We start from the raw sequence: 17904 nt of genomic DNA on the forward strand, positions 1-17904 counted from the left end.
CGTGGTGCCTGAGCAGGTAACACTGCAGCACCTCAGCCTCTCCCAGGCTAATCTGGAAATTGTACAGGGTGCAAGGAGCAAGGATATCAGGGCCCAGTATAAAAGTAAATGGGCCCGGTTCTGCCACTGGGCAGACTCCAAGGAAATCGACCCCCTGGCATGTTCTTTGAACGAAATGCTCTCCTTCTCGGCGCACCTCGCCCACTCGGGGATCCAGGTGGACACCTGCATACATACCTCTGAGCCATCAGGGCTTACAGGAACTCGTAGGAGGGGATCTTCTCCTCCAATCCTATCGTCAAGAAACATTTAACGACGCTTGCAAAGCTCTACCTGCCCATCAAGAGGCCGCACCCAGTGTGGGATCTCAACATAGTCTTGAGCGCCTTGGCGCACAAACCGTTTTAGCCATTGGAGTCCACGGACATCAGGATGGTCACCATCAAGACGGCCTTACTGGTCGGCCTCATCTTGGCTCGTATAGTCAGCGAAATCCAGGCGATGGTCGCCTCGGAACCATATACTACTAGGAACAGGGTAGTCCTGCAGACACCCCAAGCATTTTTGCCCAAGTTGCCCTCTGCTTTTCACTTGAACGAGGAAATAGTGCTTCCTACGTTTTTTGTCGATCCTAAGTACGAAGCACAGAGAGTGCTGCACTGCCTGGATGTCAGGCGTGCCCTGAGGTTCTACTTGGACAGGACCAAGGGCTTCTGCAAATCGGATGCCCTGTTTGTCACCTTCGGAGGCTCAAGACCAGGCTATCAGGCCTTCAAGGCCTCCATATCCCGCTGGATTGTCTCGGCCATCAAAGAAGCATACGAGGGGCAGCACCAGCCGCTTCCGGCCAACATGCATGCCCACGCAGTCAGGGCCAAGGCAACGGCCATCGCATTCCAGCGCCATGTCCCTTGCAAATCATAAGAAGGGCGGCCACTTGGGCCACTCCCTCGGCTTTCTGCAAGCTTTACTGTTTGGATGTCGGCTCTAGATCTGACACAGGTTTCGGCAGGTGGTTCTCAGGAACCTATTTGCCTAAGGAGGGTCTCCTCTCCACCCTGGGGCTACATTTATTTGTAATCGCCTATGCGGTATGAAGGAAAGGGGACGGGACGTCAGAGTAATTATAAGTTACTCACCGTAGTGACTAGTCCCCTTTCCTCCATATGTCCCACCAACCTCCCCCCTAATACTGGTGTCATTAGGCAATGTTAAATCTATTGTTGACGCGTCAATGGGGACTGAGGTGTGCCGGCGGAGTCAGGTGAAAAAGGTTCCATCTCCCGACCCTTGGAACGGACGCCCATGCAGTATGGAGGAAAGGGGACTAAGGACCTAAGAAAATGTTACTTACCAAATTGAACCTGGTAAGGAGACCACCTGAAACCAACTCTGGTTTTGCCGTTTTTGTGGACCCATCCTTTTTTGATTTTAAAAAGACTTCCTATAACATTTTTGTATAGTGTGAGGGCAAGCATAGGTTTAGACACATACAGATTTTATTTTGGACTATAAGACAATGATGGCCATTAGAAACATAATTTAAGGGAACCATCCCTTTAGAGTTAGGGCCAGTCGGGCATTCCACCAACCCATCAATCTTAGTAAATGAAGGTTTTAAAACAAATGCTTTTGTGTCTGTGTCTCTCTTGATACCATATTCACACTTTAAAGGTACAGGTTATGTATTTAATTGTATTTATTCATCTGTGTCCATGAGTACATCCTGTGTAGCCCTCCAACCAATGGACATACTCCCTCAAATGAGAACTAAACAGTAGGGTGCGGTGGTGTGCCGCTTATCTGGGTTTAGTGTATAGGAGAGCAAGCTTGCCCTAACTTGTCATAACAATGTATAGGGCAGTAACAGATATCTGATTAGGGACACATCCCAGGCGTTGCTGATAAAGCCTAAAGTCATGTTGGAAGTCATACAAGCTTCAACTCATTACTTCTTTAATGACCCTGTTTTGCAGCTTCAAAAATTGTTAAAAACAAAGGCTAAAAATAATTTTGTCTTTAAATAAAAGCAAAGCTCTGTATTGTAATGAAGCCGAGTACATCATTTGCAATGAAGTATGTAACCTGATCCTTTAATTTGTGAATGTGTTTTCGGTATAGTTACAGGTTAGCTACCCACCCCCAGTCCTGAAGTGTGTGTGTTTTTTTTTCTCTTGCTACCATGCCTGTCTCACAGGTGTAACTTGTGTTTTCCTAACTCCAAGCAAAATCACAGTGTCATTTCATATAGGTTTGTGAAAACATTGTGTTCCACCATAGAAATGTATACAAGTTGTATGTCATTTTGTTCTTTTGAATTGTTTCAGGTACCAGCCTCCAAACCTAGCCATCTCGACTCTTTACTGGAAAGCCTGGCCTTTGCTGCTAGTGGTGGCTGCTTTTAACCCAGAGAATATTGGTAAGCATATTGACTAAGCTGTAACACCTTGCAAGCCCATCAGACATATGTCTGTGTATTTCTTTTGTTAATGTTAAAGTTATTTGTACCGCACACCACCCCCCAGGCGCTCTGGCGGATCTGAAAGACGAGGAGGTGTGGGGGGGTAGTAAGGTGTAGTGGGAATAGCAAAGTGACATTTGGGATGTTCTGTTGGCAGCTTCAGTTCGGTTTTCACCATTCGCTGAGCATGAGTGCGGTTATTGGGTTGGTGAGAGTTCCCATGTGCTGTTGATACGGGTTATGTGTTTTGTGTCTGTTGTTGCAGTGTGGTGAAGTACATGCAGATTGCTGTGCGGAGAAGTGGTTGTGTGGGTTTATTTGTGAGAAGTGTATGGGGAAAGTTGAAGTTTTTTAGTTGGGCTTAGTGTTATTTTTTTTTTTCTTGCCTCTTAGTCTTTGTGTTTTGTGCTCCACATCTATGGCTATCCTGTGAGTTTGGTATCGTGGTTTGTCTGTCTAGTTGGCAGGTCTGATGAGGGTGGCAGTTTTCCTCTGTGCTACTTTAGTGGTTTGGGTACCTGGTTGAAGCAAGCGTTTTCTCCGACATTGGTGTTGGCAATGCTTTGTTTAGAAGATTCTGGTCCCATCCCGCCCATTCCCGTGTTGGTGGTCCTTACATGCCTATGTTTCCTCCATGGACTAGCAGTATGTGGACATGGCATCCTCCCCCTGCTGTCCTGTCCCTCCTTGCCCATTACCAAGTGGGATCCTGACCTACCTACGTTTCCTCTTTGGTATGGCGGTATGCGATAATGGCATTCCCCGCCGCCCTCCGGTTAGGGAACATAAGTTGGGAAGATAGGGAGGATGTGTTCCCTCTCTGGGATTCTTGTTTCCTGCTGCGTATATGCTTCCTAGACGTTTCCTTCTAGCTCTGGGGCAAAGCGCTAAGTTTTGAGTAGTTTTCTGAATTGAAGATAACCCCTTGTATTAACCATGTTATTTGGTAGTTCATTCCAGATTATTGGTGCCAGGTGAGAGAAAGATGATCCTCCCAATTTTTTGTTGTTGTACGGTTTTGGTTCTAGGCGGATGTCGTTGCTTGATCTGAGTGGTCTTGTTGGGCGGTAGCCGTTTATATTTCTATTTTAGGAACTCTGCTGCTTGGCCGTGGATTGCTCTGTGCGTTATGCACATTGATTTGAACCTTATTTGCTGTTTTATTGGTAGCAAGTGCAGCATTTTCTGTTCTGTCGTAATGTGTTTTCTTCGTGGTAGTTTGAGCAGGCCGCAGCGTTTTGGATGCGCTGGAGTTTTTTTTAACAGTTGATCTGGCATTCCTATGTATAGGCTGTTAGCGTAGTCAACTCTGGACATGAGAGCGATGATGGTGAGCTCTTTGTGAGTGAAAGAGAGGAATGGTAGGATGGTTTTTACTGCGTTTAGGAGGAAGAAGCATTTCTTCATTATAGCGTTTACTTGTGGCTCTAGCGTTAGTTTGTTGTCCATCAAAACTCCTAGGTTCTTTAAACATCATTATGTTTGTTTCGGAAATGTGATCTACATTCCATAAAAACAGTACAAAAAACAGAATGCAGAACAGATAGCAAATTCTAAAAACACTATCACAAAATCACTAACGAGCTCAAAGAAAATCATAACATGATACAAATCGGAGCATATGCTACATTTGTCCTGCCATGTTTCTTAGCAAACATTTTCTCATATAAAGTGCAGTTTTTAGGTATATAAGCAGGGACCAGCCCACACGAGGCGAGTCGGCCCACAGAAGATTTATTAAAGCAGGCCTATATTGCACAAATCCCATTTCAACCAGTAAGGGCCATCAGATGACACCTCTCACTCTACCAAACGCAGGATAAAAAATAGCAGGTGGGCTAGGTCTTCGTATGGCGCATCACACAAAGGACAAGGCCGATTACCATCCCTCCCAGACCAAGCTGTCACCACTGCCCTTAGTGGGACACAGTTAAATCATGCCCTGGTTATCAGTACACAGTCTGTCTGGAATGCAGCCCTTCTCCAGCATGTGGTCTGGGATGGATTCATCAGGCTGGGAATCCTCAGTAAAAGAAAAACAGTTTCACTTTCACTTACAAGCTGTCTTTCTCCTATAAACCAATCACTGAACTCTGGGTCATACTGCCCCCAGCCAATGACTGCCCTCTCCCTAAGCCCCTCCTCTGGCAGCCATCTTCAGATTTTTACCGCACGTTCAAGTGTTAGGAGTCCTCGTGTTTTGCTCCGAGAGCTTTTCTACGTTTTCGATAAAAGGTTTCTATTTTTATCAAAGCCCGGGTGCTCTTTCGTTCCTTTTACTGGCAAGTGGGGATCAGTTTGGCGGTGTCTTTCAATGCCCCTCAAGGGCAAGAATCGTCGAGAGTTTCATCGAAGATTCCAGCAGGCCATCGGGGCCAATACCGCATGCCGGACCATGTCGGAGGAAAAGAATGAGGGAGTCTCTCTCCTCAAGCTCTGCTCTAGCTGTGGATTGAGGAACGTGTTAATGGAAGACAAACACTCCCAGTGCATGTACTGTCTCCATCCGTACCACAGGGAAGCGGATTGTGAAATCAGCCTTTGGTTCTCCAAGCGCACCGTCAAGGATCGTCACAGTAGGTTGGCACCATGGCTCAACGCTAAGGCCTCTACCCCGTGCGGCAAGCAGGGGTAGAGGGCGGTCCAAGGAGCGCACGCTTCTAAGTCCTTTGAGGGCGCGCCATCCGTGGGGGCCCAAGACAAGCACTGCGACTCTGTTTCCGTCAGGGTCGCCGCGCTAGGGCTGCTTCATGAAGGTCCACTCACACCTTACAAGATTCTACCTTGTCGACAGGGATTCCAGAGAGGAGTCCAGGGTCGGCCAAGCAGTGCTACGCAACCTTTGGCTTGAAGGTGAGCCTGTTCCGGAAGTAAGAGTTTTTGCTTATTTTATTTATTTGGCATTTATGAAGCGCACTTAGCCCAGAGGCATCAAGGCGCTAATACTTAAGATGATGGTTACAGTGGGGTTACGAGTACAGAATACATGTTACTTGGTACAGGTGCGTTCAACAAGACAGGTGCAAACAGGTATACAGGCAAAATAATAATGACAATTCTGTTCTAGTATAGATCAGCGTGCTTGAAGAATACATATTGGAGGCTAGTTCACCTATAGCTGGTGTATCATTGCTGTAAGTCTAGGCTGAATAGTCTAGTTTACAGACTTTTTCGGAATGACACAAGGATGGATCGTTTCTTAAGTGTGATGGTAAGGAGTTCCATAGATTAGCAGTAACTACCGGAAAGCTGGACCCACCTGCTTTTACTCTCTTAAATCCTGGTATGTTGATGAGGTTAGAGTATGAGGTGCAAGTGGGCCTGTTAGATTGGGTTCTGATAATTTGGTTACTGAGATAGGCCGGTGCATTGTTGGCAAGGCATTTGTGGGTAAGGGTGAGAATTTTAAATTTGATCCTGTCATGTACAGGGATCCAATGTATGAGTCGTTTGGTGGAAGAGAGATGCTCATGCTTAGGTATGTTCAGTGCTGCTCAGATAACGTTATTTAGTACTATTTGCATTTTTTTGATATTTCTAGTACTGGTGCCTGCGAATAGTGAGTTACAATAATCTATCCTTGAGAGGATCAAGGCTCGTGCTAGTGTAATACTATTGTCAGTTGAGAGGAAGGGTCTACCAGATCTGGTAAGTTTGGACGTGTAGGCTGCAGACGAGACAATGGCATTGACCTGTCTGGTGAGGGAGAGAGATGAGTCAATGTAGACCCCCAATGTTTTTATTTCTTTGGTGACCTTTATCATAATGCCATCGATATTAAAGGATTCATATTGTTTTAGCAGATTATCTAGGTAAGATTTATTTCTATTCGGATTAGCTCCGTTTTGTCATTGTTAAGGCATAATTCATTTTGGGCCATCCAAGCCAGAATGGCAAGGTATATTTTGTTAAGTTTGTAGGTGTCGGTGTGATATTGGAATTCATATTTGCCTATCATCCGCGTAATTAGTATATGAGATACCCAAGTTATCTAGTTTGTCAAATAGGAGCTTTGTGAAGGCGTTGTACAATGTTGGTGATAGACATGAGCCTTGCGGAACACTGCATATTACAGGGGTTGGGGAGGCTGCTGATGTAGTGGAAAAGCCTCTCGTACGGTTGGAAAGGATTCGATCCATTTGATGGCTTCAGGGGAGAAGTGGACTGCAGTTTCAAGGTGGTGACATAAGATTTTGTGGTTGACCAGGTGAAAGGCAGCAGAGAGGTCTAGTAGAAGAAGGATACAGAGGTCTCCTCTGTCTTTGAATTGGTACATCTGTATTTTTAGATCCAGTAAGGCTGTCTATGAAGCATGGGCGGGTCTGAACCCCGACTGTCTTAGTCCCAGTAGTTTGTTAGCTTCCAGAAATTGTTGGATCTACAGATAAGATGCACGATCAAGGATTTTTAATAAGAATGGTACTGTAGTGATAGGTTGAAAATTGGTTGGGTCGTTATGGTCCAATGTGTTTTTTTTAGCAACGTTAGTACCCAGGCTTCTTTTAGGTCATCCGGTATGGAGCTGGAGGAGAATGAGCTATTGATGACGGCAATGATGAGAGGAGCTAATTTATGTGCACATTCTTTTATCAGTGTGGCAGGGCAAGTGTCACCTTTACATCTAGAAGGTTTTATTCTTTTAATAATGATAATAGTTTCTACTGTAGACACTGGCCTAAACGCCAATTTGTTAGACATAGGTGGTTTTAGAGTCGCGGGTATAGATTGGTGGTCCGGGTCAAGGTTGAGTTTGGATTTTTTTATTTCAGTTTTACTTTGCAGGAGGGAAATTTTGTCTGCTAGTGCTTTTTGAACATTAGTGCACCATAGCTGGTCTTTGCTAGAGTGGTCAGGGGATGGGGCAGGTGATTCGAGCTTGTAGAGGACTGCAAATAATTCCCTAGGGCGTGATTGGGCGTTCTCAATTCTGATGTTGTAAAGATTACTTTTAGCTTTTGTGATTGCTTCCTTTTAATTATTGGCTAGAGACTGAAGGTGGCTTTGTTTGTGGGTGTTGGCGATTTCCGCTAGTATCATTCAGCAGATCTTTTGGTCGCGCGCAGCGTTTGTAGTTCTGAGGTGAACCATGTATTGGTATGAGCTTTAGGTTTCATTTTCTTCGATTTCAGAGACACAACTATGTCCATGGCTGTTAGCATAGTTTTATTATATAGCTTGACTAGTGGAGATGTGTTGTCTTCCAAATAGGTGGAATTTGTTAAGGGTGCTAGGAGGGGGAAACATGTTACGACTGATATTTTTCGAGCTTCTGGATGGTGGCGTGGGTGATGGTAAAGGTGCTTTGGTGCATTTGGCTGTTATGGTGGTGGAGAAGATTATGGTGTTGTGGTCGGACCATGGTGATGGAGTATTAGATATGATGTCTGTTGCACAGTTAATAACGTCAATCCAATCTAAGGTTCCACCTTTTTTTGTGTGGGTGTGCTGATGCGATGGAAGAAGCCTTGGGCTTTCATGGAGCTGGCAAGGAAGCCTGCGTGAGTATGAGAGGGATCATTCAGGCCAAGGTTAAAGTCACCTAAGATGATAGCTTTAGATTGTGGCTTCATGTTGTGATCTAAGAGAGAGGTAATGCCGTCTTCGAAGGTGGATGGTGAACCTGGGGGTCTGTATGCAATGGGCCTCATTACGAGGTTGGAGGTAGCCATGCCGTTTATACCGGCATGGCTACCTCCAAACTCGGGTTTGGCTCCGGGTCCCGCAAAATGGGAAATTACTGGGCCATTCCAACCTCGGCGGGCCCGGTAATTCCCCTTGCCCGGGACCCGGAGCCGGTACGTCGCCATTCCCATTTGAGCCCCCAGAGGGCTCAATGGGAATGGGTAGGATGGTAGCAGCGGTACCATTCATAACGGTACTGTTGCTACCATCTAGTTCTTCTCGCGGGTGCCACTCTGCACGCCTGGTCTGACCAGGCGTGCAGAGCGGCCCCGCAAGCAGAACACGTAATGTGGTGGCATGGCACTATTGTAATGAGGCCCAATGTGTAGAGTACAGGTGTGCGTGAGTTTGATTTTTAAGGTGATCACTTCAGTCAAAGTGATAGATGGTTCTCCTGATATTCTAATGTTGAAGGTATCTTTAGCTATAAGAACTACTCCACCTCCTTTGGAAGTAGTTCTATCCTTCCTGTATATATTGTCTATCCCTCAGGGATAGCTAGTGAAAGGGCGGAACCTGGGGCAAAGGGGAGCCAGGTTTCCGTGATTGCCAGTAGGTCTAGGTCATGGACTTTGATAAGGTCTGCTATGTCTATGGCATTGGCTGTAATAGATCTTGCATTGATGAGGGCACCTTTCAAGTATATGGCTGAGTTGATGTCTTATAGTGTGTGTGTGTTATGGGTCACAGGGTTTTGAGACTTATTGGTAGGTAGGTTTGCCAGTTGTCGAGGTATTGGGACTGGATAGGTCAACCTTGTCTGAGGGGATGTTCTATTAGTTAGCATGGGCACCGGGGTTGGAGGATCTGAAATCTGGTGTTTAGGGGACGTTTGCCAGGTAAGTGGTCTGGTGGGAAATATATGGGCAATCATATTCCTGTGAGTATAGTGATGGGCAACTTGAGATGATAGTCTGAGTTTTCTTATGTGACCAATTATCGGTTGTGTGGAATGGGCTTTGATCAGGGCGGAAGGACCTAATGTCTCACCACTGTGTATGGAGTTGGTAGTTTGGGAGGGAGGGGGTGCAATGTGGATGTGGGGAATGGGCTCACTGTGGGAAGGAACGGGTTGGGCAGGGGAGGGGATAGTGATGTGCGCAAAATAGTCGGGCAAGGCCGTTCTCTACATATGTAAAAGGCCCACTTGAGCAAGGCAGGTGCCTTGGGCTGAGTGAGGCCATAATTAGTATTGGTATGATGCTAGTTGTGACCATGGTTGGTATGGCGCTGCGCAGGATCAGTTTTATGTATCTCACGAGGGCTGCAGTAGGTGCAGTATTCCGTCTAAACAGGCAGTTAGGCAGATGTGATGATATTCTACATGTAGGCAAGTTAGTACATGGGTACGGTGCTCGATCCAGTCAAGCAGTGGGCAGTAGATGCAATATTCAAACTAATCAGGCAGTGGGCTCAGTGGACAATAGGTACCACATTCACATTAGTCAGGCAGTAGATATAATGGGCACTGGGTGCAATATTCATAATAGGCAGGCAGTAGATATGATGTGCAATGGGCTCTGGGTGGAATATTCATAATAGGCAGGCAGTAAATATGATAAGCAATGGGCACTAGGTACAACATTTACATTAGGCAGGCAGTAGATATGGTAAGCAATGGGCACTGGGTGCAATATTCACAATAGGCAGGCTGTAGATACGGGAGTCAAGTAGGCAGTAGATACAATGATGCAATGCCTTAGGTAGTCAGGCAGTGGACGGTGGATGCAGTGTAAACAGCACTCGCAATTTTCCCAGGCAAAACAGTTTTTGGTAGTTTTGTTTTAGAACTTTTTCGGATGTATCAGTCAAGAGGCATATCTAATAGTGGAGCCAGCAACCAGTATTGGGTTAAGGGCGGTTTAATGTCATTTGTCCAGACGTGATATAGGGGTAGAGGTGGCGAATTATGACAAGATGGTAGACACAGTACTGTTGGTGCATGCGGTGAGTGCTAATGAGCTATGCCAAATAGTAAGGCAGTTTCAACGGTTAGAGAGGGGTAGGCAAAGTGGGGTATGATGGCTGGCATGCTGATGAAAGGTGCTGTGGGCGTGAGTGAACACTTTGGTGAGGGGCAAGTGTCGGGACTTTCTTTAGACTTGGTGGTGATCGGTAGATCTCATAGGAAGAACGTACCTTAGCGAATTGCTAGGAAGGCCATGGTGGTTAATAACTTAATGTGTAAGGTGAAGGTAGTAAACATTGTAGCCGCAAGCCACATCTTTCCCCCGGACAGCCTCAGACAGCCAGGGGCCTTCAGTGTGGGCCTTCTGTGGGAGGTCGGCGTTCGTCCACCGGCGTCTTATTGGTTGCAATAGGCACCAATCGGATGGCGACAGCGAGTAAATGCAGGAAGCGCGGAGGCCGATCCATCTGCTGTTAAGCCTTGCCACCTACCCTGGTTGTGTAATGTTGTACTGCTATGTATTCTTTATTCATGAGCATGTGCATCTATGCCAGACCCCATGCTGGAGTAGGAATGCGTTACTTACCTGTAACTATTGTTTTCCAGCCTGGGTCTGGCATGGATTCACATGTGAATCCTCCTTCCTGCCCCTCTGCGGCTCTTCTTGGTCATACTGCCACTTTACATGCTACCAAATCTGAAGATGGCTGCCAGAGAAGGGGCTTAGGGAGAGGGCACTCATTAGCTGGGGGCAGTAATTAGCTGAGGGCAGTATGACCCAGAGCTCAGTGAGTGGTTTATAGGAGAAAGACAGTTTCTAAGTGAAAGTGAAACTGTTTTTTCTTTTACCGAGGATTCCCGGCCTGATGACTGGGAAGATTCATGAGCATGTGAATCCATGCCAGACCCATGCTGGAGAACAATAGTTACAGGTAAGTAACTTGTTCTGTACACCCCGGGACATGATAATCATTAGCCCTCTGTTCTTTGGTTTCAGCTGCGCATCACTCTCTCTGATAGCACCCACATACTCGTAGAAACGGGCAGTCCACAAATTGACCTCACCTCGGGATAACACACTAGTGGGCAGAAACATATGTGTGAAGTTGATTGCCTTCATTTGTTTCATGACATGACTAAGCCATTGGATCTTACCACCTGGGTCTTTGGCAGTCATGGAGGTGATCAGCTCATGAGTAAGAGTAGCTCTTCCATTGGCTTAAAGCGTTGGGCGATAGATGTTTATTTTCTCTTTTAGCAACTCTGCTCCTTGGCCGCGGATAACTCTGTGCGTTATGCACATTGATTTGAACTTTATTCTCTGTTTTTTTGGTAGCCAGTGTAGCATTTTCAGTGATGGTGTAATGTGTTCTCTTCGTGGTAGTTTGAGCAAGAGTCTGGCTGCATCGTTTTGGATACGCTGAAGTTATTTTAACAGTCGTTCTGGCATTCCTAGGTATAGGCTGTTGGCGTAGTCAACTCTGCACATGAGAGCGATGATGGTGAGTGTTTTATGAGTGAAAGAGAGGAATGGTAGGATTCCTTCTACTGCATGTAGTAGGAAGAAACATTTCTTGATTATAGCGTTTACTTGTGGCTTTAGCGTTAGTTTGCGGTCCATCAAAACTCCCAGGTTTTTTACTATTGTTGATGATGTACCAAGTTCCCTCGGCCATGGAATGCAGTGATTGTTTTCTCCGCTTTTGGATATGATCATTATTTCTGTTTTGCCTGGGATGAGTTTGAGGTTGGCGAGTTCATCCAGCTGTAGAGTTCTTGTAGGCAGCGTTCCAGTGTTGTGTTTTCTTCTTGTGTGTCTTGTATTTGGTAGACTATTTGTGTGTTGTCAGCGCAGCATGGGAGGCCGTGTCTTTTAATGAGCTTGATTAGTGGAGCCAGGTATATGTTCAAAAGCAATGGGGAAAAGGATGATCCTTGTTGTACTTACTCCAAAGGTGAATTCTCTTGATGTGGATTTGAAACGTTTGATCCATATGGTTTCTGTTCTGTTTGTTAGGAAGGATTTAATCCATAGTAAGGCTAGACCGGTGATTCCAATTTCTTTCAATCTCCTGATGATGATGTCGTGGTTGACTGTGTCAAATGCTGCGGAGAGATCCAGAAGTATTAGACCTGTGCTTTTGTCTGAGTCTGCATCCGCCTTTAGAAAGTCCCAGATTGAAAGCAGTGCTGTTTCCGTTTCTCATTTGTCTGAAGCCTACTGGTCTCACACAAACAATTGTCCCAACCAGAAAGTTATTCATGTATGGAACTAAATCACCATCATTCTAGCAAAGGCATCATAGTGTTGTACATTTAATTTATTCAACACTTGTCTAGTTCGACCCAGGGTCTTGTCAGTTTTTGCTCAAAAAGTTTATAAACTGTACGTTTTTTCTAACAACAAAAGAAAATATGTATTATTCACTTGGTATGATATACATTATCACAAATGTTAAACCAAAACAAACAGATGACAATTGTATAGATATCCAGTTTATGACATGCAAAAATTATACAATATCAAAAAATACATGAAAGGTCAGCAAAGGTAAATGGAGCAACCTATAATAAAACAATTTGTCATTCGAAGTATAGATGCTTCTCTATCTGACTAATCTAAGTTACAAATAACAAAATCGTTTGAATCGGTGGGCTCAGGGGTCTACGTAGGTCTCAGATTATTAATATGAGAGACCCTCAGCCTATTGGGGCATGTGCCTCATTGCCGCTCAGGCCTGAATACGTATTGGCAGTGATGAACATGTTAGATCTGCCATCCTCGGGACCAAGAAAAGGTTATGAATCTGTCGGCTCTCTGCACATAAGAAAAACACCAACACATACTTGTGTAGAACCCACTCACCAATAGTTAGAGCAAGTGAGTGAAGAGTGCACACAGAGAAATAGCTTGCCACCCAGGTCTACCAACCAAGTAACCTATCCATACTTAAGATTCTGTGAAGCCTGAACCAAAAAAGGGCTGCAGGCAGCATTGAAGGAGAGAAAGAGTGCAACACCTGTGCATGGTGAGGTGCTTAAGTGTTGTTTCAAAGAATCACCTGGGTGGGATTCGTCAGTCAATGGTATTGTCTTGAGAGTGTAGGAATCTTACTTACCCTTACTGGTCCTTCGACGTGAGGGCTGGCTTTGTTTAATTAGAAGTTGAGGGCTTGAGCTGGCAGGATGGAGACAAGGGAACAGTGACTGGAGCACATATTACAGTTTGCATTATGAATTACATTGTCTCTGCTTTATCTGAGAGAACGAGGCAAGGTTGTGCATTTTGTAACAGCACTAACAGGAAATGTTACCTGCAATCTGTGTGCTGTATTTTCCTAACCTCGCCGCGTTCTGTGCATTTCGGCTTCTCACTGGCTTGGCTCATGTGAAATGCGCAAAAATCACTGTGTTCTGGGTCCACGTATATCATCTCCTATCTGTATCCAAAGGAAGGAAACAGGAAGGGAGATAGGGGGAGGAAGGCTGGTAAGCTTTGGGCACTTTAGTTAAACATGCATGATTTAAAAGGATTTGGTCGTTTGACCTTTAACCGCTGCGCCAGGGAGCCTTGTTCCTGATGTTTGTAACAATTGGAACTGTAAGCATGCTACTTGCTTTTTCTTACGTGCTGCCCTAAGAAGGGTCTGCGTAGATCGAGGCTGTAAAGAAGGGGGGAAGAGACAAAGTTATCTTAAGTCTCTGTGACATCTGGATCTAGACTCTTTGGGCTAACTATGCATGATCCTGCATGGCCTAAATATGTTCGTCTTAACTAGGGCTGTGAAAACTAACCACTGTTGTACAAAAGGAAGTTTGAGTACGGATTGTGAAGTCTGTCAGTATTTCTCCTGCTGCTGGCTGCTGTGAGTCAAATTGCTTCTGTTATGGCTGGATGGAAAAAAGGAATTCCCATTATTGCTGCGCTCGGATATAGTGCAACTTGCATCTTAGTGCTAGTAACATGTATGCACTGTTGCAGCTTGCCAATATTAGCAGGGGCTGCATACCTTGTTATGTCTCTAATCTGTAGCGAGCTACTTCTGGTATGCTGTGGTGGTTCTGGAAATGGCACCCGCGTCCACTAGTGGTGCGCTAGCTTTAAAGAATGCTGCTCAGCTTCATCTCCGTTTGAAAGGTAGATTGTGTTTTTGTGACTGCCATCTTGGGAGGGTCTAAAGCTCGAAAAAGCTTAGACTGAGTCCTCTAGTAGTTTGATGTCAGTGTGGCAACTGGTAGTGTGGTTGCTCAAATGCCTGTACCTTATTGCCAAAGGTGGCTGTCACACTAATCAGCTGAGGTCAGTAGCCAATCTTGGTTGGAACGTAAATTATTTCCATGTTGTTTAACCCTTCTGTATTGATGTGCTTGTGTGTAACTAATACAGAAAGATAGACTGTGTATTAGAATTATGAACGCACTAAAATAAATACGCTACTATGGTAATAGACCATAATGACTGAGGCTCCTTGAAGGGCTTAGTCTTTAAGAAAAAAACGAAGTGTGAACTACATTGGCACTGAAATTATTAGTTGACTGAAGATTTACAAGGGAATTTGGTGCAGAATAGAAAGAAGCCTTGTGTCGCATAGACTGGTGGCACCCAATTGTTTTCCTACCAGCAGGGGTAATGTTACATGTACACTAAGGTGGATTGGACGCATCTTTTGCTTCCTTAAGTAGTATATTCATAATATCAACAGTCTGTTCATTGGAACATGGGCATCTCTTCATTCAAACCGTCCTGTAGACTATGAAAACAGTGAATCCAACGAGCCTCTTTATTTAGTAGTGTCCTTTGCATATTAGATGCGTTTTTTACTACATCTAGGAACCACCATTTTATGTCTTCTGCTTTGTGCTGTTTGTCTAGGTAATGAGACCCGGGGTGCTGACATTTTTTTGCACCTAATCCTTGACTGTGCTCATTTATTCTCAAGTGTACTGCCCTTGTTGTTTGACCTACATGGTTTGGGCCACATGGGCACTGTATACAATAGACAACGTTGGTTGTTTTACAGTTTGAGAGAAATCTGAGTTACCATTCTTTGCTCTTGATCGTGAACAAGGAGGTGTTATTGGTGTATTTGCATGCCTGACATGTCCCACCTGGACAGCGTCCTTTTAGAGGGCATAAATCCCACATGGAAGAACTCGCCCCGGTTTTCTGTGTTTTAGGTTTTTTGAGCGTTTGAATGCAAATAAAGGTAAGGCAGTATTGCACATGCATTTCCTGACCTGAGGCCAGTATTTGCTGATCGTTTCCTTGATTTGGAAGGAGTTTGTGTTATACGTTTTTACACATGTCATTCTCTTTTCCTGGTCGTTCTTGTTTTTAGGTTCCAATAATGTTTCCCTGGGAACAAATCTCGCCTTTTTGAGGGCATGTGACACCAATTTTCTCGGATACCCTCTATCCTTGAGGTTCGTGCCTAGTTTGGTATCGTGTGTGTGTAGTAATCGTGTGGTTGACCAATTACGTCTCCGACGTAAAAACGGACTGAATGGTAGATTATCCTTGAGGGATCTCGGATGAAAGCTATCATAGTGCAGCATGGTATTCCTGTCTGTGGTTTTCTTGTATAGTGAACGTTCTAATTTTCCATTTACCCCTTTGATGATTAAATCCAGGAAGTGTTTCTGTGTTTTGTCTGCTTCCATAGTGAATATAATCGTTGGATGACCCCTATTAAGCCATGTCAGATAGGGGCCTTTCCACATGATTTTATAATATTGACTATGTACCTATGCCAGTGGGAAATGTGATCTTTGTAGCGGCTCCTTTCACTTAACACATGCTCTTCCTCAAATGCCAACTCATCCTTTCATCCTTCCGAGGTTGAGAAATGAGTAACAATTTCGGTTGGGGGATATTGTATGTAAATATGTGCTCTGTAAAGCGCTTTGGATTAAGGCGCTATATAAATAACACATCATTATCATTATTATATATAGTATTGCCAAGCTCAGGGCGAATGCCGCCCCCATCGCCGTCCCTTGTATCTATAGATAATACTGATTAGTTAAGCACCGCACCATGCACAGGTGTTGCACTCTTTCTCTCCCTCAATGGTGCCTGTAGCCCTTTTTTGGTTCAGGCTTCACATCTTCTTAGGTATGGATAGGTTACTTGCTTGCTAGACCTAGGTGGCAAGCTATTTCTCCACATGCACACTTCACTTGTTTGGTCTAACTATTGGTGAGTGGGTTCTACACAAGTATGTGTTGCTGTTTTTCTTATGTGCACAGAGACCACAGATAAATTAAACGTGTTTTTTAATTTTGCTTTTCTTCTTGGTCCTGAGGAAGGTGGATTTAACTTGTTCATCACCGCCAAAACGTATTCTGGCCTGAGCGGCAGTGAGGCACACGCTCCAATAGGCTGAGGGACTCTCATATTAATAATCCGAGTCCTACATAGACCCCTGGGCTCACCAATTGAACAAGATTTTGTTATTTTTAACTTAGATTCGTCAGATAGAGAAGCATCTATACTTCGGATGACAAATTGTTTTGTTATAGGTTGCTCCATTTATCTTTGCTGACCTTTTATGTATTTTTTGATATTGTATAGTTTTTGCATGTCATAACAAACTGGATATCTATGCAATTGTCATTTGTTTGTTTAGGTTTAACATTTGTGGTAATGTATAACAGACCAAGTAAATAATACATTTTTTCTTTGGTGGTTTGAAAACATTTATGGTGTATAAATCCTGGATCGAACTAAACAAGTGTTGTTTAAATTAAATGTTCAACACTACTATGCCTTTGCTAGAATGATGGTGATATAGTTCCATACATGAATAACCTTCTGGTTGGGACAATTTTTTGTGTGAGACTTCTGTATATTTCCCCAGTCCCAATCAAAGTAGGGGGTAGTCCTTCAGGCATAAATGAAGCCTACTTGTGCCTGATCTAGAAGTAGGTGTTTCTATGAATTCTTGTGTTATTCTGTAGATGTAAGTTTTGGGTAGTTTCGCTGTGTACAGGATGTTTTGGCGATGGGTCTGTAGTTAGAGAGGTCCTCCACGTTACCTGATTTGTCCTTGAAGAGCGGCTTGATATATGCTGATTTGAAAGACTGTGGTACTTTCCCTATTGAATTGGTTGAAAATGTTTCTGTAGTATTCCATGAGTGCTCCTTGTGTGAGGATTGATTTGTGTATGTCTGGGGGGCAGGGATCGATGGGGGAGCCTGCTTTGTTGCTATTGTTTACCAACTTGACGAATGTCCTCGGAAATTTGGGGGAAGCTTCAGAGTTTGTTCTGGCGTTCCTTGGATGGGTGGGTTGCATGTTGAGGTTGCTTGGTCTGCTTTGTATGATCTGTTGGATGGTGCCGATTTTGTTTTTGAAGTGGTCTGCAAGGTTGTTGCATAGTTTTAGCGAAGGTATCGGTGTGTTGTTGCAGCAAAGGGGGGTTTCTCACTTTGTTTATGATTTTAAACAGTTATTTTTGGTTGTTGGGGGCTTTGGGGACTCTGTTGTCGAAGTATTTCTTTTTGGCCTTTTGGATTTCCTTTTTGTATGAGTGGATTTGTTAGTGGAATTGAAATGTATTGGGCCAGTTGTTTTTATTCCTCCATTCGAGTTCAAGTTTCCTGTTTTTGGTTTTCATGGCGCTAAGTAGCGGGTTAAACCATTTTGCTGTCGCTCTTTTGCGTGATGGGTTAAAAGGTTTTTCCTCTGAGATCTTTTATTGTTGTGGTGATCCAGTTGTGAAGTAGTTCTGTTTTTCTGTCAAGGTTAGCTTCATCCATTGTTGTTGCCGGTGGTTTGTTGATTTCCAGTAGTTCAGTTAGGTTGCTGCTTTTGATGGTCTTCCAGTTTCTTTTCTTTGGCAGATTGTC

General features: G+C 44.4%; 1 protein-coding gene across 1 annotated transcript in view; it reads left to right on the plus strand.

Annotated features, from left to right (window-relative positions):
• INTS1 (integrator complex subunit 1) overlaps positions 1–17904 on the plus strand; it is a 2112141-nt gene that overhangs the window by 878119 nt on the left and 1216118 nt on the right. The window contains exon 17 of the mRNA XM_069647642.1: positions 2328–2419. Coding sequence (XP_069503743.1) covers positions 2328–2419 — 92 coding nt within the window. The remainder of the gene's footprint in view (positions 1–2327; positions 2420–17904) is intronic.

This window comes from Ambystoma mexicanum, chromosome 2q (genome assembly GCF_040938575.1).
Source record: "Ambystoma mexicanum isolate Mex_15411 chromosome 2q, UKY_AmexF1_1, whole genome shotgun sequence".
NCBI lineage: Eukaryota > Metazoa > Chordata > Amphibia > Caudata > Ambystomatidae > Ambystoma > Ambystoma mexicanum.